General features: G+C 48.4%; 8 protein-coding genes across 8 annotated transcripts; 4 read left to right on the plus strand and 4 right to left on the minus strand.

Moving 5' to 3' along the window:
* Nucleotides 1–2,812: 2,812 nt before the first annotated feature.
* Nucleotides 2,813–5,992, plus strand: BDR25DRAFT_213453 (HET-domain-containing protein; the record flags this gene model as incomplete). Its single annotated transcript, XM_033684753.1, has 2 exons — nt 2,813–5,528; nt 5,790–5,992. 2 exons carry the CDS (start codon nt 2,813–2,815, stop codon nt 5,990–5,992), a joined length of 2,919 nt encoding a protein of 972 aa, XP_033552445.1.
* Nucleotides 5,993–6,073: 81 nt separating this feature from the next.
* Nucleotides 6,074–7,368, minus strand: BDR25DRAFT_350975 (uncharacterized protein; the record flags this gene model as incomplete). Its single annotated transcript, XM_033694789.1, has 2 exons — nt 6,074–6,160; nt 6,226–7,368. The coding sequence occupies 2 exons, from the start codon at nt 7,366–7,368 to the stop codon at nt 6,074–6,076; spliced, it is 1,230 nt and encodes a 409-aa protein (XP_033552446.1).
* A 33-nt stretch (nt 7,369–7,401) lies between these two features.
* On the plus strand, nt 7,402–8,103 carry BDR25DRAFT_350976 (uncharacterized protein; the record flags this gene model as incomplete). Its single annotated transcript, XM_033694790.1, has 5 exons — nt 7,402–7,457; nt 7,493–7,700; nt 7,754–7,870; nt 7,908–7,986; nt 8,012–8,103. 5 exons carry the CDS (start codon nt 7,402–7,404, stop codon nt 8,101–8,103), a joined length of 552 nt encoding a protein of 183 aa, XP_033552447.1.
* Nucleotides 8,104–8,637: 534 nt separating this feature from the next.
* BDR25DRAFT_340294 (uncharacterized protein) lies at nt 8,638–9,438 on the plus strand (the record flags this gene model as incomplete). Its single annotated transcript, XM_033693490.1, has 3 exons — nt 8,638–9,028; nt 9,060–9,343; nt 9,424–9,438. The coding sequence occupies 3 exons, from the start codon at nt 8,638–8,640 to the stop codon at nt 9,436–9,438; spliced, it is 690 nt and encodes a 229-aa protein (XP_033552448.1).
* Nucleotides 9,439–12,517: 3,079 nt separating this feature from the next.
* On the minus strand, nt 12,518–15,979 carry BDR25DRAFT_183998 (HET-domain-containing protein; the record flags this gene model as incomplete). Its single annotated transcript, XM_033684236.1, has 5 exons — nt 12,518–12,890; nt 13,116–13,219; nt 13,256–14,727; nt 14,809–15,603; nt 15,772–15,979. Coding segments are annotated over 5 exons (2,952 nt in total), but the record flags the coding sequence as incomplete, so codon positions are not given.
* Nucleotides 15,980–16,145: 166 nt separating this feature from the next.
* On the plus strand, nt 16,146–17,435 carry BDR25DRAFT_350979 (uncharacterized protein; the record flags this gene model as incomplete). The annotated part of the gene is made up of 10 exons (XM_033694791.1): nt 16,146–16,177; nt 16,234–16,329; nt 16,382–16,437; nt 16,494–16,570; nt 16,648–16,730; nt 16,774–16,789; nt 16,815–16,927; nt 17,013–17,093; nt 17,152–17,217; nt 17,258–17,435. The coding sequence occupies 10 exons, from the start codon at nt 16,146–16,148 to the stop codon at nt 17,433–17,435; spliced, it is 798 nt and encodes a 265-aa protein (XP_033552450.1).
* A 34-nt stretch (nt 17,436–17,469) lies between these two features.
* On the minus strand, nt 17,470–19,338 carry BDR25DRAFT_350980 (uncharacterized protein; the record flags this gene model as incomplete). The annotated part of the gene is made up of 12 exons (XM_033694792.1): nt 17,470–17,613; nt 17,676–17,750; nt 17,779–17,827; nt 17,919–17,977; nt 18,040–18,069; nt 18,142–18,210; nt 18,238–18,349; nt 18,404–18,587; nt 18,632–18,797; nt 18,926–18,978; nt 19,126–19,211; nt 19,259–19,338. The coding sequence occupies 12 exons, from the start codon at nt 19,336–19,338 to the stop codon at nt 17,470–17,472; spliced, it is 1,107 nt and encodes a 368-aa protein (XP_033552451.1).
* Nucleotides 19,339–21,766: 2,428 nt separating this feature from the next.
* On the minus strand, nt 21,767–22,339 carry BDR25DRAFT_350982 (uncharacterized protein; the record flags this gene model as incomplete). The annotated part of the gene is made up of 5 exons (XM_033694793.1): nt 21,767–21,853; nt 21,886–21,916; nt 21,983–22,159; nt 22,185–22,208; nt 22,275–22,339. 5 exons carry the CDS (start codon nt 22,337–22,339, stop codon nt 21,767–21,769), a joined length of 384 nt encoding a protein of 127 aa, XP_033552452.1.
* Between the last annotated feature and the right edge of the window lie 475 nt (nt 22,340–22,814).

Genomic DNA, 22,814 nt, shown 5'->3' on the forward strand with positions numbered 1-22,814 from the left:
ACTGCGTCCGATTGTGGCCTTGAATGTGGCATTTCGAGCACGTCGGCGGTGCCCGTCGCCGCGCGGGCTGAGCGTCTAGTTGAGCCATCTCCCTCTCCGCATTTTCGGCCGCAAGTAGCGCCGCTGCGTGGAGCGCGAGCTCGCAACCCTTAATGACTTGCCCTACTGCACGGCTTGAAGGGCTCTGCGACGACCGCTGAAGGAGCTCCCGTATAAGCTTAGCCTGCTGCTCTAGCTGAGCAACTGTACGCGGCGTTTCGGACGTCCATATCTCTTCAAGAGACATTGTTGGCGGAGACGGCGTCCGATTTATAACCGTAAGATTCGATAGAACTTGCTGCGGGTCTGCTGGTACGAGTCCGGTTGCTGAAAAACCGCTTCTAACGGTTACTCCCGTATAGACAGAAGGCCGTACTCTTGTATATATTTCTAGAAACAGCCGCTTATCTACGTGAAAGGTCCCGTAGCGAGGGAGTCGGGAAACCTCATTTCCGTACGCCCGTTTTAATGGCGAAAACAGCTAACATCAAGCGGCTGAAGAAGATGTGAGGTATGCGGCGGCATACAGACCGTAATAATCTTATTCTCCGTACAATACTGGTCGAATTCGGGCGTAGAATGGCTTTTATGCCCGTCAAGAATAAGAAGACGGTAGGCGCCAACCGTCCAGTCTTTTGTATAACGGTCAAAGTGCTGGACCTAAGCAAGACCGAGTTCATTCGTAGTCCAGCCGTTATCGCTAACGGCAATTGTCCAGTCGTCTGGCAGCCCGGTATACCATGCGGATTGGTGGCGCTTAGCCGCAAGAATGATAAACAGCGGAAGTTCCTGACCCGTTGTACCGATACTCTCAATAACGGTAACCTATTCGCGATCTCCCGGCTGTATATCAATTACCCGTCCGACCGTATTAGCGTCTGTAACAACTTTCGTGGTTGCAGCAATGCCCATCATAAAGCCCGTCTCGTCAAAGTTGTAGATATCCGCGTCTTGTATACCGTAATCCTTTTGAAAATTTTGTTGACGTCGGAATCTAAGCATCTCAATTCACCGTTTAGGGCAAGCGCAGCACAACTTTTGTAAAGTGGTCACCGCGCTATGCCGCTAAGAATTGTTGGTGTTCGGGAAGGGAGAGGGGGTGCAATGCGTAGTAATTAGGTGTTTGAATATCATCCTGTAAGCAGCCAGAGCCCACGTCACATGACTGCACATGTCATATGACTAAGCTCGACCAACTACTACAAGAGCCTCTGATTTGTACTATACGCACACACGAGGGAACACATGATCAGATATACTACACACACAATATACCATCATCTTTGCTCCACCATCTATCGTGACACCTAGTCCCCACCTGCTTACACATCCACTAAAATTTTAGCTATTTCTATCTAGTAGGTAAATGGTTATACCACGTGGTAAGTTGCTAAAGTTTAGCTGTGTTAGCACTTACATCAACCCAAAATCGCTGAAAATGAAATTCTTGGCTCCCGAAGTTTCGCCGACGCCAACTCAAGCGTATAGAAAGGAGCAACAGTGCGCGCACGCCTGCTACCCCCAATGTCCGAGCGGTATCGCATTGATAAGGAGCGTATTGGCCCCTCGATGGAACGTACAGCGGGGCGCACAAGTCTTAACAATGGAATTCAGACGGGATGGTGCAATGGACATCCATCCGTACCCCTGCGTCTTTGCTGTCCTGACTGAATCCACCGCTCTCCTCGACCAAGCGACCAGACCGCAACAACACACTTGAGGGTTTCTGGGTTCCAATTCAGACCGCGTCGAAAGCTGAGATGAGCCTTAGTATTTGGGCGGAAATACAGAGGTAGTCTCGGTGAATACGGATGGCCAGCCATGTGGGATCATCGTCTGCTGGCTCTTGGGAGGATTGCTGTCGTGGATGCAGACTTTTTCCGGGAGCAGCTACATCCGAATACCGAGTACGGCGATGCGTTCGATGCAGTTTTGGAGAAGTCTCTGTTGACGCTGCAGAGGGACATTGATATGGGACCCCCCAGCCAAGAAATCCGACATCGATCATCGAGTCAATATCGACGCCCTGTGATATTTATGTAATAGCATTATCCCCATTATTGGAAAATATGCAATTTAAAGGCTACTTTTGACGAGCTTAGGCTGGCAAGCCAAATAACGAAATTGATTGGCTTGGGCTCGCATGATCTCTGCAGGATGGCGCAAGGCTGAAAATGAAAGAGTGTTGTTTTGTTACCCCCAGGATTTGGTGGCGCCGAATCGAAGGTCATCTCGACACACCAGCTTGCGAGTCTCCGCCTGTTCATGCTACTCGAGCTCGGATGATCTGTTGGGCTCGTCTAGCGCCTGAGACCGAAATGGTGCAGGTGATATGGGGCGGAAAGGTCCTCTTCTCAGCCGCAGAATATGGAAGCGCCGAATCAATGGCCATGTCGACACGCCAAATTGCCGAGCTCCATGCGTTCAATTTGCCCTCATGGAGGCGAAATCCAATCCCGATCCACCGCAGAATTGGGTTCATCATGCGGCGGCGGCTGAGAAAAATCAAAAGTCTCGGGACAAGGTAAAATCTATAGCTGGGAGTCGAGAGGCCGGACCCAAAAAAGAATGCGCAACTATTATATACTCGGCTACTTCCCTGCCCAGGTGGGTGGAAATTCTTTAGCTGCCGCGAACACAGTCCCACAGCTCTGTGCAACAGTTCTTACCGCTATTCATCGTCGTCTGCCGCCCTCGCTCTTCCAGAAGCCCCTCGAAGCGGTCGGTACTCACGACGCGATCTCCAGCGAACATGCAAACTCCAATTATTAGGATGGGAGACCGCGCCTACCAACTTGTGCCGATAGACGGCGAAGACGCACGCCTGCATAGAAGCCGGTCCCAGCGTTCGCAGCTCCAAAAGTATGATAGCCCGGACTTGGAGACTGTCAAAGAGTACACGTACGACCCACTTCCGCCTTCTAAGAAACGGATTCGTCTCCTGAGACTTTGGAGCGGAACAATTCATGGACTAGAGATAGTCTGTGAACTCATTGAAGCCGACTACGACAATAGCTTTCACATTCCGACAATACCAATGGACAATTATAACCGACCCAAAGACGAAACTCTCGAGGAAGAGTGTAGGCGAGTCAGGAAGAATGAGATCAAGTACGAAGCACTGTCGTGGTGCTGGGGTGATGGCCCAGGGGAGTATGTAATACGGATTGAGCGAGATGGGGTGACATACAAGAAAAGGGTCAGAAAGGAACTGGCGCTGGCATTGAAATATCTTCGAAAACCAAACGAAAGGAGGACCCTTTGGATCGACGCCCTCTGCATTGATCAAAGGAATCACGTAGAGCGGAACCAGCAGGTCCAAATGATGTCAAGAATTTATACGAGAGCAAAGGAAGTTTGTATCTGGCTTGGGGAAGATACCGACGAGAGCAAGATCGCAATCGATTTCATCCGGGAAGAGATCACACAGTTGAAGAATTTCGATACTATCACCTCCGATAAGAGCCACAGTGAGAAGTGGCAGGCATTGATGATGCTAATGCAGCGGGACTGGTTCTCCCGTCGCTGGGTCGTTCAAGAGATTGCTCTAGCTCAAAGGGCTAGGATCTACTGTGGCCCGGATTCGATCCCTTGGAAAGAATTCGCAGTCGCCGTCGAGCTCTTTGTGGAGGTTGAGACGGCGACGCATCGCCTCTCAGAAGTCATGCAAAAGGATGAAAAGTTTCGACATATCCCCGGCTGGTTCGAGTACGTTTCGGAGCTCGGCGCGAGTCTCTTGGTGCAAGCCACTGGCAAGGTGTTTCGTGCTCAAAGGACACCGATGGACGACGTTCACGAAGACATCGAGGATCACAAAAAAATGGCGAAATTCATGGAGGATGTGCACACGATCGATCCCCTGGACCGACGAAGCCTGCTCAGCCTGGAGTATTTGGTGACTACCATGTTCATATTTAAGGCAAGCGAATACCGCGACTGCGTTTATTCCATGTTGGCCATTGCCAGGGATGCGTCGCCTTTCGCCGAGTCCACCATGAGGCCCGACGACGTTTCAATCCTTACGATGTCAACTTTCGATAACTTCCTCGCAGAGAAACCGTTTAAGGTGGATTATGCACGACCATATGTTGACGTTTGTCGAGACTTTGTCGAGTTCTGTATTCAACGGAAGCAGAAGTTGGATCCGGTACAAGCCCTAGATATCCTGTGTCGTCCCTGGGCTCTGGATGCCCCTATAGGGACCTCATTACGGCTTCCAGAGATATCCTCCATCAACAGGAAGAGGATGGTGCCACCGCCTACAACGGTGTGGAAAAAACGGCTGTGTGATGTGGAATGTTATGAAGAAAAGGATCAATCTGGGGGCGTCATCAAAAGAATCAGATACGTCAAAAAGGATGATGATGTGTGGATCGATGACAAAGACGACATTTTCAAGGCGTACAAAGACCTCCCGAAAAACGATGCTATATGGGACGAGAAATCCAAAAAGGAGTGGAAGAGACCATCTAGTTGGGAAAAAGTTCAGTGTTTCCTGGATCATGTCAAGGATACGAAAAGAGCTCACAGTCAGGAGTTGCCTTCATGGGTGACTCGGGCTTCCAAGGCTCCGTTCACACTTTACGAGCACCCCGGCATGCACATCCTCAAGACAGGCCGGGCCAATGCAGATCCCTTGGTCGGACCGCCCACTGACGGCCATAGGAACTACAGCGCGGCGCAAACACATCCCATAGACCACAAATCCTTAAAGTTCAGGAAGAGGTCATACATGGGCCATTACAGTCTCTACGTCGCAGGCGTGGAGTTGGACACCGTAAAAGAAGTACGAGATGCTTCACAAGGAGGTAATATTCCGCAACAGTGGCTTGCCTTGGGAGGCTGGGCAGCGCCATATACAAATGATCCACCTGCCGAATTTTGGAGGACCCTCGTGGCCGACAGAGGCCAAGATAACAAGAATCCACCGTATTACTACGCAAGAGCCTGCAAGGAATCCGTACACAAGGGAGGTACTTCCAGTGGCAGGGTGAATACTACGGATCTCATCAACAACGAACGAAATTCGATCATCGCGGAGTTTTGCAGGCGGGTTCACGCCGTCATATGGGGGCGCTCGTTGTTCAGAACCGAGGGTGGAAAGCTGGGCCTTGCTACAAACGTGAAACCAGGAGACAGGATATGCATTTTATATGGTTGTACGGTCCCTGTTGTTCTGAAACGGTACAAGAAGAAGCCGGGAGACAAGGAGCGGGAAGAGTTTGAAGACAATTTCGAAGCATTTAGATCCTGCCTGAAGAGACTTGAGAAATTCCGCGCGCGCAAAGCCCGGTATATATCCAACAAGGGGAAGATACTAGTCGACAAGGAGACCGGGAAGCGCACCACATGGGAGGAGGAGGTAAAAAAGGCGACAAAAGAGGAAAACGATAGAATCGAATTGGAGAAGGAGATCAAAGAGACTATCAAAAAGCTTGAAGCAAAAGCAAAGAAAGATAAAAAGGGCGATTCACTGGCTGGAAAAACAAGTGGGAAAGGGAATACGCGGGTGGAGGATGGCGGCACAGAAACAGACGAGAGAGAAGATACGCCGGATGAAGATAGCGGCGAGGATGGCAATAGGGATGGCAGCGGAGATAGCAGCACAGGAGCAGGCAAGAAAGAGGGTACGCCAGCTAGGGACGCTGGTGGGAGTGGTGGTGTAAGGAAGGAAGAGAAAGTGGATACGACAGATAGCGGTGCCCGTGCGGGGGATGCCGCGCGTACCGCATCGGACGGGGCTAGTCAAGGAAGCTTGAGTCCACCACAGAATCCGACACTGAAGAGAACAAAAACGACACTCCGACAGAACGAGGAGAGAGCCAAGATGGAGGATCCAAGTCTTTGGTATGTGTTCAAGGGTGAGAGCTATGTTCATGGCCTTATGGACGGAGAAGCCTTGCGGGAGGCGTTTTACAACGATCGTCCAAAACGAATATTCGAGCTGAGATGAGCAATCGAGTTCCACACCGCCAGGTACGATTTGAAGGTCGGAAACGAGTAGGATGGTCTCGTGAAGTATTGCGACCCGCTTTCAGCTCGTTTCTTCCTGTAGTGATACGGGACCGTTGAAAATTTTGCCGCGGATTCGTGCCCGACTTTTGCTCACGGGCGCCGGAGACTTCTTGAACCACCCAGGTACACTGTACATGGGTCAGCCTCTCATTTTCAGGTCGAGCCTCCGACGTGGATTCGTTGGTCGCCTTTGATAACCGTCGCATCGGGATCGGTCTCTTCAGTAGATGACCCGTCTATACTGCGCACTATTTCTTTATACAAGGTTTTCGGGTCTTTGTTTTCTTCACACACAACCTCAACACTCCACTTCTCCCAAGCCGAAGTTTTTGGCAGTAAACCAGATACGTCTATCCAACTGAATCTTTGCTCCGCGTCTTTGAAGCGCCTGATAAGATTTGCATAAATATGTGTTCTAGTCTGTAACCTGGTGTCCTCGACTTTCTGGAGCTTTGAGAGGGAGTATTCGCCATTGAGCCACTGGCCGACGAGCACGTTCGCCTGTGCTAAGCTGTTCAGCAGGATGAAACCAACTTGGTCTACGGTGCTCCCATTTGGGATAGCGGAGAAGATGAATAGCAGCACTAAAAGGCTACCAAGTCGTGTGAATGCCTGCCACATCCATGACGGAATTCCAAGAGGCTGGTCACTATACACTAGACCGCGGCTCGTCCAGTCTTTGACATCTTTGCGATTGCCCTCTAACACAAGGGCGGAGTTGTTGCGACCCATGATGAAGACAGCTTCCGGCAGGTCCGGGTTCGTGACCACATTTCGCGGAACCGGCGCAGGTCGTACGTTGAAGTATTCTGTAAGTCGAAGAACGATAGACCATCCCGTATAGACAGTACAGGTGGCGATTGAGATCCAAGTCATTCCGGGGATGAGAACCGTGCCTACAAGCAGGCCTCCAAAAAGGGCCCATGTAGTCGCGGCCCAGAGATGCAGCACAAGCTCCCACTTTTTATTCGTTTTCCCGCGCCCTTCTTTGGATTCGGAATTGGGGGGTATACTGAACACAGTGTATCTTTGGTCTTCAAGTAATCTTCCATTCTTGATAGCGTTGGATAGCTGGGCGTTACGCAGCGGCGCGCTCTTAACACCGTACGGCGAGAAATAGGTAAACGAAGTCGGCTCGAGCAAAAGGTCGTAGGACCTGACGTAGTTTTGGAGTCCAACGACTGGGACCGCGACGAGGCATTGCGATAGGGATCGCCGGCTCAGTCGATACGTCCGTTCTTCATCTTCGCCGATGAGGACCATGAGCGAGCTTACATCAAAGGCCCAGGGCTGCAGGGCTGAGGATGCGGCCATTCCTGAGAAGACGGTATGGCCCGAAAAGTGATTATGATGGATACGAAGATTGCTGGCGAACTTGCGAAAGTGAAAATAATGGCGATTGAGTCCTCACGTTATACAGTATTTACGTATTTGAGAGGCAAAACAAGGTCGGCTGGGGCGCTCAGCTGATAGCCGACAAAATGTCAAATGGCCACATGGCGCAGCCACCTGCTGCGCCTCAACCGATTTTCCCCAAGGAAAGGCTTGGCATTGCGTTTGAACCGAACTCGAACACAATCTTCCGCAGGCGATCAGCGCGTTGCCTGTCGCGAAAGCGTGCAGACAAAATGAAGCACGAGGCCACAGTTTCTAAGAGAGCTGAGAAGCGGGGGCAATGAGCGCGCATGCGGGTGGTCAGGGTCTTTCCAAATGGCCTCGCCACCTTACCGCCGGTGAAGAACTCACGTCGAAAGTGGCAGGCCGATCAACACTCCGAGCCTTAAAGAATTCCGCCATAGATCCCAGGCCAATGACCGTCACGCTGCCAGCGTTGTTCGGAGGTTCTGATCGAGAGCGAGAACCGGCCTCTTGGCCGACCCTCGCTCAAACGACACTACAACTGTCGTCGCAACACGAGAATTGCCGCAGGTGGTCCCCGATGCTAACATCCTCACAGTCCTCGAAACCATTCGCAAACGGCTTGAGGTCTCTTTAACTACCGATAGGCGCGTCGATATCCCATTTGCCCACCCCGGATGCCACCACTAACTCGATCATGCGACCGCGCACCCTACAGTAGAGACGCTGGATGCAATGCATAGCCTTTCTGGGGAAAATTCATACTGCATGTCAGGCGGGTGTTGGGCAGGACGTGTGGATGTACAACATTTTGTCGAGCCTTCACATGATATTTGGCAAGTCGTATAAGATTTGTAGGATTTGCGACAACGCATACAGAATATGGGCAGGAGTTGCGTACTCTGAAAAGCACTACGGCCTTGAGGTCATTGGGGAAGCGGGGTGACTTTGATATTCCAGCTATCGGGCGTTACGACCAATTGGGCCGTCCTAGTGCGTGGAATCCTGGAGATGACGTATGACTTAGACGTGAGTGCCTCGTGTACGGCCTTCCGGATGATCTCTCAGAGCTCAACTTGGACGGCCGACGTGTCTGACCAGCAACCCCCCTACGAACCCTTTTCGGATCGTTACGTGATCATGACCATGACTTCGAACTCGGAGCCCATGAGGCATTGCGCCATGGCGTCGATCTGATGACAACAGAAAGTCTGGTGCTGGGCGATGCCGAATCTGCCGCGGCAACTGTCCATAACGACTCCAAGAATACTTGACCCATTATCTATTACTGCGGGAAGTACGAGCAGCGCCGTCGTTGAAAGCGGCAACCTACGCGGCACCTCGACGAATCGCAAAGAGGACGCTGCCTCTTCACAGGTGGCGATTGGCCCTACCAGCCTTCAATTTGCCGATTTTGGGTTTGCTTTCGGTTCCAACTTTCAAATTTTGGTTCTTGGCGAATACGGAGTTAGTCTGCTAAGTTTGGCTGAGATTGGTTGTGCCAGCTGTCTTTCTCAATTGGGAATGACAGCACGAACGCAGTGTGACGGATTCCACCACCGCTTTAGCATGTCACCACAACCTCGGGATGGCGCATCGAATTCCCAACAGCATGGTACGTCCTAGCTCTACATGTGCTCATATAGACAGCTCATCGTGTCCTGAGGTCTATTTCAGCACTCGAAGTAAAATTTCCACCGTAACCTTCACTCAGCCTTTTTCGAAGCCCAAACTTTTTGTCCAACGACCTCGCCACCGGTATAAGCCAGCCCCAGCCTCTCAAGCCAGCCTAGCCCCCATTATTCTAGAAGCACCGATCTATGGAAACTACAATTCGGGCAGCTCAGCCGTCATGATCCCTGTTGCCCCAACCCTCGCAGTGCGCTACCAACTAAAAGTCCACTGCTCTAGACAACGATCCCGAATCCAGGTAAGTATCCAGCCCCCAAAGCCGAAGTGGACATCACTCCGTGATGATGACTCACTTTGCAAATTGTATGGGTCCTCTAGTCAATCTCGAGCTGAGCTCACCGGGACGGGAAGTGTTGTAGTTCAAAAAAGAGGCGGATGTCACCATCCACCTATCTCACCTCACAGCCAAGAGATGAAACAGCAGCCCAGGACTAACGACATTTTCTTCGTTCGCTGGGCTCTTTTATGCCGGATCACCTATCTCTTTTTGGCTTCACATTCCCTTCGGAAAAGGGGCCAATATCCGGGAGAGATCGACTGCTGTCCGCCTTATTGCTGACTTTGTGAAATCGCCACCTCAACGAAAGAAAGACTGCCAAGGCGTGCACAACTCGATCGAGGAGTACCACATGGCTCAAAGGATTCTAAGGACGATTGAGGGCATTCGATCTCGAGATACACGCCTTGATGACGCGGTTCTTCGGATTCCTCACGCTTTGAAGGGCTTTCAGGACATCGAACAAACTCTGGACCGGTCTTCTTGCTTCAGTAGTCAGTAGTCGGACCGAAGATTATCCAAACCCGCCTATCTATTCGTTATTAGTATCATTCTCGGACACGGCAACATATATGCCATTAAGTTCCCCTTCAGCAAGAAGTACATCAGTCAGCAGATCTTTAAATCGCCCTGCAGTCTATTTTAGTCTAATTTCTCCGTAATTTGCTCCATACCCGTCAAGGCGGACTATTTCGGTCGGGCGGACGCCATAACGAAGTGGGTTGGAGCACTCTACCGAGACTGCTCCGCGCAGAAATCATACCTATTCCGATACCTAGACCAAAGTCCACGTTGGTGGTCTATCTGCTTGCTCTTTCTTGTTCCACTCCACGATCCAGACCTTCCGTCTGCTGGGAAGGGAGGGTGTAGAAAGATCAGGGTAGCGCCTACTGTGATAATCCATCACGAGATATTCGACCCTTCGCAGTTTCTCAAAACTAATTCATCGGTCCAATTGGTTACAGGAAAACTTTCGCCAGTTTTCTGGAACCAGTTTTGGTGCCGTAAAATGTTTTTCACCCTTTGGAAATTTCGCCTCGTTCCATCACTGACAAGGTGCAAGCCCCAATTCTCTCCGCAGCTAGTCTGAGCTTGCTAACTACATATTCTAGCCTCCTGAAGTCCTTCAGGTTCCGGCCATAATCCCAGGTAAAATTTGCATGTTGTCTTCCCGCCCGAACACAAATCTATCTCAGATGAAGTCTACAAAGAGCCCAGTTCTTTCAAAGGAAGATCTGACAGATTCGCATAAACAATACTCAGAAGCGATTCCTGTTCTGTCACGGCGGGCCAGCCGTGGTTTGGGGGAGGGAAAAAGGAGGAAGACTGCGTTGATTGACTAGGACTGCGAGACAAGCTACCTATATACTCCTGGACCTGCCAAGGGGCTAACTAGACCCAGCTAGTGCGGTGACATGTTCTCATCAGATGTTATCTCAGCAAGCTCAGACAGCAGATGAGAGAGCCAAGAGCGCCACGCATGGTGCTACTCCTAATATAGCATGGCTTCGGGGTTAGTGGCTTCACACCCCTGCAGAGCAACTTCTCCCTCATCTGCCGTCTGAGAGACTTTGGTGATTGTTTGTATGGATAACCGCTTCGCAAAATCGAGTCGCCGTCTGCCAACTTGTCTAGCACTCTGGGTACGTCAGAAGGAGGCCCTAAAAGTTGATGCAACGTGTAAAATTGCTATAAGAACACGATAAGATATATCTTATAAGGATCTAACAATGTTAAAGTCAAGTTTTTATAGTTCGCGCGCGTGACGCAAAATTTCTGTAACCGCTTCAGATCGCCCTTACTACTGTAGGTCAACAACAGCTAGGCTAAAACGTCTAGAAATTTAGGAGCTGTTTTGTAGGAGTAGTTAAAGACAGCCTCTAAATTTCTAGACGTTTTAGCCTAGCTGTTGTTGACCTACAGTAGTGAGGGCGATCTGTCTTTGCCAAGCCTTAGGACAGTGACATGCTGCTCAACAACGCGTTGTCTAAATCGTTTAAAATTCTCACAGGCCCTTACTATTACTATTATCTAGATCCTATTAGTATATAAGCTTAATTAGACAATAGGTAATAGATCTATAGTGTAGGTAGCAATCCTCCAGATCAACCACCTTAATGCAACTTAGTAACCACTAGACAGAATCTCTTGAAAATTAGCTAAGTATCAGCTCTATATTAGGCCTAATAGCTCTAGGATTTGCAGGAGGATTAATCGTAGTTTAGGGGTGTCGCAGTCTAGTGTAGTGCGCGATAGCGATGCCTTAGAATTGCTTTAGAGCTTAACAACTTCTGTAAAAAACGTTAGAACTACATTAAAAAAACACTTAATTATAGCTTAGAGTTAGACCTCTTATTTAAATTATTTTTAGATAATTTAGGTGGGTAGTTGTGAAGGTATTAAGAAAAGAGTTATTTCAGAGGCATCTGTGAAGAGGTTATCCATACAAACGATCACCAAAGTCCCTCAGACGGCGAGGGAGAAAGAGCTTTTCTGAGCCCCTGATTGGCTCGACTAGTAGCGCCTGCGCTATCCACTAGTCGAACACCGCAGGTGCTACTCAGGGGCTCGAGCTCTGCTCTCCCTAGTCGGCTGAGCTTGCTGAGATAAATCAGATGACTGGATTTTCCGCGCTTTATCTCACCATGGTACAGTATCTTTCCAACCGAATGAGGATTGTTCCCTATGCATAACTACCTTTGATCGAGAAGCTGTAAACCTCACATCACAGGCTGAAAACATTCCCTTCAAGAATCAGCACCAGCACAACACAGCTTTGTTCCCCAAAACGCCATGGTCGTTTTCGGTGTGCCTGGCTGAACAGACAAGACCAGGCTGGGGCTGAGCAAAGCCGCTTGCGAGGCAAAAGACTGCAAGGCAGTAATCATCCCAGTCCCTCTTCCAAAAACTTATTGGCTCACCCAAGCGATCCCAACCAGGCCACCGCTTTGCGAAGTACCACGAAAAAGCTCTGCAATTCCCACTTTCCGCTAGGCGTTCATTGTAACGAGTGGACAGAGGTTACTTAGATGTTCTATACAATTGTGCCTTTAAATATACACTTAACTTACTATAGATAAAAGACATTAATAAAGATAATATAGGAAAAGATAAATTCCTCCTTCTATTGAAACATTAACGTAACTCTAAAGTCTGGTACTCCGTTTGGTCATTAAACTTCTTCCGCATCGCCTCTCCATCCATCATACCATGAAGGTAGCACTCACCTTTAAACTGATACCAGCATTGCGGTCCCTTGTCTTTCTCCTTCTCGCTATGCTTCCCCGCTCCCTTCTTCGTCTCTGACCCTGGTGGAGTCCTAGGTAGTAGAGGTGTGTCGTCCACGACGTCCGCTGCCTTTTCTTTCGCTGCGTCCTCGTTCCTCATTTCCTCCTCGACGTCATTCTTTAATCTCTGAAAGGCGTTATCCCTCCTCGACATAGATTTTTGAAGTTTCTGCTCGGCGGCGGCTTTCGTATCCGCGTCTTGTGCGTCCTTAGAGACGGCCCTGGCATTCTCAATGTCTTCATCCGCTTCTTTTACTTCTTTAGCCAATAACTCGATAAGTTTTTTCCTGCCTCTCCTGACCGTAGCCTCATTAGCGCTTTTCCTCGCTTCAGTGCCTCTCTTATTCTTCGCAGCACCCATCGATTCCTTGTATTGCTGTCGAGCATCCATCATTTCTGTCCAATCTTTTCCGTTTTTCTCTGTCTGCCACTTCTTCTTCCTAGACTTATATTTAAACTTGCGCTCGCGCCGAAACATAGCTTTCCGGATAAGAGCTTTCAGGAGCTCTATCCTGTCTTCTTCCTGCTCTAGCTCAACCTCTAGTCGAGGCTCTTCCCCTTTGCCATTTTCCCTTTTTACCATAACTGACGACTTCTTGTTCTTGGAGAGAACGACGGGAACAGTGCATCCCTTCAAGATAAATACTTTGTCCCCCGCCTTCACATTCTGTGCGAGCCCAAGCCGTTTATCTTTAGTCCTAAACAGAGAGCGATTCCAAATAACAGCGTGAACTCGCCGGCAGAACTCGGCCACGATAGAACTCTGTTCGTTGTTGATAAGGGCCATAGTGTTGACGCTGCCGCCCATGGTACCACCCTTATGCACGGATTCTTTGCACGCCCTAGCATAATAATAGGGTGGGTTTCGATTATCCCGGCCTCTGTCAGCCACGATGGTCCTCCAGAAGTCGTCCGGGGGGTCTTGGTCGAAGTCTACCCATCCGCCTAACTCAAGCCAGGCCTTGGGAATGCCCCCCAACTGTGAAGCGTCTACCACATCTGTGACTTCATCGAGCTCAAATCCTTCCACAAAAAGACTGTAGTGCCCGAGTACTGGCCGCTTCTTAAAAATAAGCCTGTCAAGGTCTAGCTTTTCCGGGCCTGCGGCGTTGTAATTGCGGCGACCATCTTGTGGCGCTCCAACGAGAGGTTCGGCGTTCGCACGACTCGTCTTGCGCATCTCCATGCCCGGCGCATGATCGAGCATAAATGGAGCTTGTGAGGCCCGTGCAACCCAGCTTGGAAGAGGCTCCACGTCCGGGATAGTGTTTGGGTTTGGGAAGTACCTAAACTTTATCCACTCCCAGCCAGGCGAAGGCTTCCATGAACTATCGGAATACATTTCCAACTCTGCATCTCCGCGCTTCCTCCATACTGGCCAGCCAGAGTTCTCCTTTTTTGTAACCTCGGCGAAGTAAGCCGCAGTTTCGCGGTTGTCCACCTCCCAAGCCTTGCCATCGGCAACTTGTGGGTCTGGGGCGTATTTGAATCTAGCTCTACAGTTGACATCTTCGAAGTCGTCCGAATTCGTCCCTTGGTATTCTTCCACACGCCTGTCAAGCCGCCTCTTCCACTTCCTACGCGGTGGGCCCAATCTCTTCTCATCGGTTTTTTTTATGCGATCTTTGTTCTGCAGACGGATCGACATTCCCTTTGGAGGGTCCGGGGCCCATGGACGACACAAGATGTCGAGTGCTTGTTGGGGATTGGCTTTGTGGGTTTGTTTAATGCTGAATTCTACAAAGTCTCGACATATGTCGGAAAATGGTCGGCTGTAGTCAACCGTAAAAGGCTTCTCGGCAAGGAAGCGATCCAGGAGCGTCATAACAAGATAAAGCTTCTGATCATCCTGTCCTAATTGGGCTGGAGCAAAGGGTGCTGCATCTCTGGCGATAGCAAGCAGCGAATAAACGACGTCCCGTGGCTCACTGGCCTGGAAGATGAACATGGTTGATATAAGAAATTCAAGGCTGAGCAAGCTCCTTCTCTCCAGCGGGTCAATGGTTTGTGTCTCGCGAAGGCGGTCAAGGATTTGGCGCTTCTCTGTTTTTTTCCTCGCTTCCTTTCTCTCTTTCCTCTGTGCTCTCTCCAGGTCGCTTATCTTCTTCTTTGGCTTAGGAATTTCCTCGCCGTCTTCACCCGAGCTGTCCGACTCCGGCCGCATTGGCGATCGGTTGACTCTGAATACTTTCCCTGTCGCCTGTACTAGAAGACTAGCTCCTAGCTCAGAAACGTACTCGAAGTAGTTTGGCACGTGGCGAAACTTCTCGTCCCTCTTCATGACTTCAGAGAGACGGTGGGTAGCCGTCTCAACCTCAACAAAGAGCTCCACGGCCACTGCGAACGATTTCCATGGGATCGAGTGAGGGCCGCAGTAGACCGTGGCCGCACCGGCCAATGCAATCTCCTGTACTACCCATCGTCGAAAAAACCAATCCCGCTGCATAAGGGACATCAGTGCTTGCCACTTCTGGCTGTATCGCTCATTTGACGAAATCCTGTCGAAGTTTTTCAGTTCCATAATCTCCTCCTTGATGAACTTTATGGCGATCTCACTGTCCTCGTCAGCCTCCCCCAGCCAAATACATACCTGCCGCGCTCTGGTGTAGATCCTAGACATCATCTGAACCTGGTGATTTCGTTCTCCCGGGCTGTTCTGGTTGATGCAGATGGCGTCGATCCACAATGTCCTAGGTTTGCCAGGGCGCCGGAGATACTTGAGGGCAAGAGCCAGGGCTTTCCTCACCGGCTTCTTAAAAGTATCGTTACCCTTCTTAATCAGAATGGCGTAGACTTCTTCGCCTTCGCCCCAGGACCAGGACAGTGCCTCGTATTGGATCTTCCTGCCATCGACATTCTCCCATTCCTTAACCAGTTTGTCAAAGTCCTCTTTCTGTTTTTCCTCCTTCCCGTCATTTCCTTTCAAAAATCTGACTTCATTCTCAAGCTCGCGTTCCTGCTCTCGTATCTTACGAGCGAGCCGCATATCTGACGTCTCCTCGTCTCCTCTGCGTCTGATTTCCTCACGATCCTCGAGGTCGGTTTCGCTGTCGTTCACCGTATCATCGCTGGCCTGGTCTTTCGCCTTTCCCTTGCGCCCACTCGCATCGTTGTCCGCCTCACCCTCCTTGATCTCGGTAGGAATATGGAATTTTTTGTCGTACTCGACCTCGACTAGTTCGCAATAAATCTTGGTGCCCCAAACTTCACCGGAGTAGAGCTTCATGAGACGTATTCTTTTCTTGTCCGGCGGTAAGGGATCATATGTATAATCGGGAAAATCCCTAATGTCCTCGTGGTCGATCCTCAAAAGCTCCGGAGCACTCTGACCCTGGAACGGAAACCCATCGCTACCTTCGCGCTTTGGGACAAGCCAATACTCTCCCAGATCAATGCGATTCGGTCGGAAATTTCTGTAGTGGCCGTAATTGCCATCTAATGCCATGATGTAGAGGGGCAATCTGCTGCGTTGGAGAATGAACAATGAACTCAGTCAAACGGACCTGAAGTCACAAATGCTTCAATTGCAGCACTGCAAGGAATTGTTCAATATATCAACGGTAGGCGGCGGAGCGAGAGCGCAATCAACGAAAACAAATTACGCATGGGCACGCAGCCAGACCACCCTTCTCTAGGCCGCACTTCAACTCTCCTGGAAACGTAAATAGACTTCGTAGCCTTATCAGGTCTAGTAAGCATTGCCAATAGCGAGAAAAACAGAAGAGGAGGAAATAGAACATGAAAAACAAAACAGAGAGAGAACATTCTGTGAAAGTGTACATAGAGGAAAAAAAATAAAAGATGGCAAAAAAGGGGGGAATGAGGGGTGGGGGGACTAATCGAGCAAAAATTGATAATTAGAGGGACAAAAACAGCGGAAGAACAAAGGGAGAGTGTTAGAGTGGACCAAAAAGGGTGAATAAAGACATTTAGTGTTACAAATCCGTCGCGTTATATGTCTCGTCACATGCCTCTTAGGCCACATCATCGCTTAGCTCCTCGCTAATGACTCGGCAGGAGGTACTGTATGCCTTCGCACGACCAAGCAACTCTGCTCCTTAGTTCAATGTACAGTACAAGGTTCACGACCTCTCTTGATTGTAGCAGAAGCATGCCGATTGTGACATTTAGCAAACTCGTTATAGGACAAGACCTTCTCTAGCCTTGAAGCCTCGTTTCTGTTTAAGGCATTAAGGAACCCCCACGTCAATACTTCAATACTCGAAGTGGCGCCCTTCGCGGCAAATACGCTTGAACAGTGAAGCGAAGAGGAGGTCAGGTCTCGGCCGGGTTGTGTGGTGGCACTTACTAGTTCTTATGGTGTGACGCACGGTCTCACCTAGCGCTGTGAGGGCCAGCTCGGTCTCCACTATCGTATTAGCGGTAGCCGACAGTCACGTCGTCGAGCAGGTGCACTTGATAGGGTAGGTTGGCTGTATTTCAAGCTACCACAGTACACTAAGATGAAGAAGAGAAAGGGAGGGAGTTCCAGGGGCAGCTCCGAAGAAAAGGTGCCAGCTCTGCCGAGGCGCTAGCCGCAAGCGAGCCGTAAGCGAGCCAATCGCCCAATCATGTGACGGCGACCAAGCTCTCGCTGCGCAGGTTCCTCACAAGCGCACGGTTTTTGCCAAATACGTTTAAACGCCTTTGAAGCTACTACTCAAGCGCCCAGGCAGTCTGAGAGTCACGTGTTGCAGGGATCCTCGGCGACATATCAGAGAGTTTTCGATCAGTGGCAAAAGTTCAACACCACGCTCAAAGAATGATTTGTACAGGCTGTTCGAAATAGATAATATTGTATTATCCATAGAAACAATTATCTCTATGCTGCTCTACGCATTTCTCAAGCTTTGAACGGAATCTCTCGCACTCAATGTCAACCTGGGCCTGTGGCATATTGTACCAAGCATCCTTGACTCGGTCGCGTATAGCCGTCTCAGAGAGCTAGTTCTCATGATTGTGGGCCCTAAGGCTCTCAAATAAGTCATAAATAGTGTCCCAAACACGCTCGATTCAATTGAGGTCTGGGGAGTGAGGTAGCTAGCAGACAGCTTGTACTCTGCCACAATATCTTGAGCGCTCTGCAATAGAGAAGCGTTAAGCCTTTACGTGTGGTGAAGCATTATCTTCAACGACGTATACTATCCTCCTAGTAGATCTCGCAATAGAGTCAGCCCAAAGATAGAGTAGTAGCTTTAGGATAAGCTCTCTATAGCGGAGCTAGTCAATCCCGCCCTTGCTCTTTTCACCCCGTGAAGCTCTCTCTATCTTCAACTCCCACTCTGGCCGACAAAGCTGCCGTAGCCAGCTAGAGGGTAGAGGATCCTCACAATCCATCCGCTGTACGTTTGTATTAAGCTCTTAGAGAACGCGATGCTCAAACGTCCCAGGTTCTCTAGCCTACGCTCTTTGTCCTGCCTCTACGCAAGCCCTCTCTTAATTCTCTTGCTCAAGTAGCGCTAAGTTACGTACTCTCTCCTCCTCTGTCTCCTTCTCCCAGATGTGGAAGGGCCCTGGGCCAACATCTTCTAGATTATGACCCTTGCAAACTGCTCCCTATACCATTACTGACTTGAACGTTCTAGGTGGAGGGCAGCTGTACTCAAAGGAATCAGCGCCGACGGGACGAGATACTAGAGCCTGCTTACAGTGATAATTAGTTTCAACGCTTATCTCGTTGCTAAAAACAAATATACACCCTTCGTTAAGCTTTTAAATTGCCTATTAGGAGAACAAGTCCCGGAAGCTCTTGTTTTCCTCTAAGAGGCAAATCTTACAAGGAGCGCTGCGCTTGACGACTTCTCCAGCCCTAAGCACTTTATATCCTGTTAAGTACGGTATCTGAACACCCTCAGCATCCTCTACTTCCTCTATAATCCTCTTCAGCGGTTTATCCTGCTGCGTCTCGTCTGCCAACGCTGTCTATACGAGCCTGTTCGCCACTGCTAAGTCCTCAGGAAACCGCTCTGGCCAGCCCGCCCAAGGAAGATCTTGGAGATGTTTAAGGAGGAGAGGAAGCTAACGAAGCTCAGAAGGACGACGAAGACCAGCGCGCTGAGAAACCCATTAAAAAAGCGTCTGGGCACCGTTGGGAGAGACAGCAAGGATAGACAATATCTGCGTCCATCCTGAGCCGGAGAGCCAGAGAGTGACGATCGCAGCACAAGTAGGTAGGTCAATTTAAGACGTTTAATTCATATTTAGGCCTATCAGAACGTTCTTTGTTAACAAATTTAATAAAATTGTAGGATTCTACTAATGTTGTTGCGCTATCGGCAATCTCCGTTCGAAACCGCGTTACACGTGACTCTCAGACTTCCGAGAAGCACTAATAAGCACGAGTAAGCCTCACACAAATCCCTATATTGTCTAGTTTTAAAGAGTAGTAGACACTCAAGTATAGCATTTTAATGTCTAAATAATAGATAACGTACTTCACATGATTGTGGCTCACACGGGATTGTGAGCCAGTCGTGCCAAGAGAACACCAAACCATCTCATTCAACATCAGAAATAGCCGCGTCACTACTCGAAAATATATACTGCGTGGAGGCATATGATTCAGATGCCTCTTCTTCAACTTGCGCACATGTTCGCGAGTTGTGCCCAGTCTTCCCGCAGTTCCACAGCGCCGTTGACGGGTGCCGCTGCCCTCACCATGACCACCATCCTCCACCTCCAACCGACGATTTTTCGTACCACTACTCTTCTTAGCTAGTAGTGCTTCTGCTTGACTAGAGTCTAGTACACCACCTGTCTAGAGACGCTTTCGTTTCCGTGATTTACGCTCTTTATAGGCAGCATTCTAAGCTCGAAGCTCGCGATTTTCTTAAAGAGCAAGCGCAAGTTAATGCGCTATCATCTCATAACCTTTAACCAAGCTTTTAAACGCATTAGATAGTTAAATTAGCGCTCTTAGATGCAGATTCGTGAACTTATTAAGAACTAGAGCTAACTAGTTCTTAATTTCAGTAATGTTTTGTGGTGTTTTCGACGTCCAGGCAGCTTCAGGGAGGGGTTGTTCTAGTAGGGTCTTTAGCCTAACATCATGCTTGTCTAGCACTGCCTCTGGATTAAATAGTATCAATCTAGCGCCTCTAAATCCTCTATTAATCTAGCTTAACGTAATTAACGCGTTAAACGTATTAATAAACGTAGAGAGAAACTTAATTTTAGTAATATAGTTAATATAGGCATAGACTAGGTTAGTAATTTAAGAGAAGTATGCTGTCTTTAAAGGCGAAGAACAGCCTACATCTAGGGGCTGTAGAAGATAGAATAAGTGTGCTAGCATACATAGAGTAATAATCTTGTGTTCTAAATAGTATTGCTTAAATGCAGCCAAGTTAAGGCTCTTATGGCCGTCTAGAATAAGAAGCTAGTGTGTATTTTTAACGCGTCCCTTTGTAGACGTGTTAAAGTGTTATAACTATGCAAGACTAAAGTTATTGTTCGTCTAGCTGTTCTTAGAGACTGCTATTTTCTATTAACGCAGTAGTTTTGCTTTCTAGTACTAGGAACTAAGGTGTGTCTTGCCCTAGAAGATAATAAATGGTAGGATAGATTCACCCGTCCTACTAACACCTATAATGACTAATACCTACTCCTAATTGCCTCCCTAGACCTGCTTTAGCTTGTGCCGTCGCTCAGATCCAGTAACAACTCTTAAGGAGCTTAAGATAACGCCTATTATAAAGCTAGTCTTATTAAAGTTCTATGTATCCTTGTCTAGTATGCTGTACTTTGCCTTAATATTTGCTACTAACTTAAACTAAGCTAAAATTGCGTTGTAGTCTTTGCAAAGGGCTCGTTAATAGTCGTACTTTTAATTAAAACGCACTTTTAATTTAGAGCAACGCTTAACAAAGGTTGCAGGCTAGTTATAGCTAACACTCTTCTCACCCCGTGCTGCGCGGAAAAGATTGGCCATATCTCAAACACAGTAGTAGGTAGGGGGGTATCCACGTTTATTAAGCTTAAGAACCTTATTAACAATTGCCTGCTCTTCTCCTAAAGTAAGGTTTATTACTGTAGGTCTCTAATTGTGTCAAGATTGCTGTCTGTCGTATCTTTGTTGGAGGGTTAATCGATTAACGTGATAGGCGCGTGCAGCCTCTTGTATAGACTTAAAATCGCCTTGCTTAAGAGCGCGGATAGCAAGGATGATATATGACTCCTTAGAAACAGTCTTCTAGCGTTGGTGTTAAGGCATTGTAGGTTGAGATGAAAGTTGGTGTTCTCTTGGCACGACTGGCTCACAATCCCGTGTGAGCCACAATCATGTGAAGTACGTTATGTGATTATTCAAGCGGTCTTGATTGTGGATTAAAGGAAAGTATTGCTAGCATAGGGATAAAGGAGCTAAGCCACGGAAGATTGTGTCCCGAAAATAGGACCAGTCAGTCACCGACACCTCACATCCCTGCGGACTGATAGGGGCCCAAATTCGGGCCCTTTTCATGCTGCTCAGGGAGGAAATCAGGCACGATCACGCTGGCTCGTGCTGGCTCACGGCGAGCTCAGGCACAAATCAGGCACAATCACGCTGGCTCGCGTTGGCTCATGGCGAGCTCACGCTTGCACAGCCACAACTCAGGCTGCTTACTCATTGCTCACGTTACACCCCTGCGTAACTCAAGATCAAATCTGGAAAAAGCTTTATGTGAGAGTAGATTTTACTTAATTGTTTAACGCTATTAAAGACAACCTCCGCGAGTCCCCTGAGGACAGTTTAACGTATACAGATCCACTTAGTTAGTGGCTCCAGATTGGTCGTTCACGGTACCATACTGTTTTCAAGATGGCCCTTGATTTCCTCTCTATACCAGCTACTATTTGCGACTGCGAGAGAGCTTTCTCTAGAGGTAGAAGAACTGTTACTTTTAAGAGGAATTGCCTTAGTGGAGCAATGATTAAAGCGCTACAGCTGTAAAAGAATTAGCTTTAGCGTACGCTAGTTGCTGGTGAGCTTAGTGAGTTAGTTAATTACATAAAATCCGCCCTATCTAGTTGTACTATGAACTAATTCTTAGCAATTGTATTGTAAGTACAGTGAATTAGTTTGTACTAACTACGACTCGTAGTCCCCTCTGCCCCTCTAGCAATCGTATAATCGTACTAACAAACCGAGTCGTAGGGCGGTTGAAAACTCCGAGTCGAATCGTATTACTTCCGACTGGTTACGCTGGAGCCATGCGTGACTACTGCAAACAGAACAAGTGGTACCGTGGAAAGGAAATGCTTACATCTCGGCAGGATTGACTTACCGCATGGATCTGTATGCTTAACAAAAGTGCAATAATGGCTAATTTACGTTGTAGGAGGCCGTCTAAATCGAAAATCCTTAGGAATCCATTTGTGCAAACGATAGCGCCCGTCAACATTGAATATATAGGCTGTGTTGACTCTCTGAAAGGAGGAGTTCGTATTTATCATCTTGTACAATTGCTTCGAGAATGGGACTCTGAGGTGTTTGAAGTTGCGAAGCTCCCTGAGCTCTGTCGCACGTGTCTCACGCGATACCATACCCATGTACTGCACTATTCACTCATTAGGACTAGTTCCTTTCTCGTACAGTATATAGTCTTATCTCAGCAAGCTCAGACGGGATGGGGAGAGAGCCTCGACAGGGGCAAGCCCCTGCTAGTAGCCTTAGTGGCGCAAGCCCCATCTCTCTAGCTAATAAGGGTGTAAGAAAGGCTTTCTCTCCCTACCTATCTAAGGGACTTTTATAATATTTTAGGTAATATTATAGTTCTAAACCTCCTCTACTATGCACTAGCTTAACTAAGAATTATTATAGCTCTACTACTTTTTATCTAAACTAGGTTAGATTTTAATAGGTAATAAAGACAGTCTCTAGCTATATTCTAACATTTTTATAACCTAATTCTAACAAGATTTAGCAGAGTATTACGCTATTAAGTCCTATGCAAGACATTTTAATAACTCTATAACTACACCTTAATGTAACTTTTTAACTACATAATATATTATCTTTAGAATTTAAGACCTATTTAAGACAGGCTTTATTAAAGAGCCTGCAAAATTTTAGAAGATCTAGGCTGCTAGTTGTTAAGCTAGATAGTAGGCTAGGGATATTATAATTGCTCTTATGTCTGCAGCTTAACTAGCTGTTGTCTAAG

This window comes from Lindgomyces ingoldianus (assembly GCF_010093535.1).
Source record: "Lindgomyces ingoldianus strain ATCC 200398 unplaced genomic scaffold BDR25scaffold_5, whole genome shotgun sequence".
Taxonomy (NCBI): Eukaryota; Fungi; Ascomycota; class Dothideomycetes; order Pleosporales; family Lindgomycetaceae; genus Lindgomyces; species Lindgomyces ingoldianus.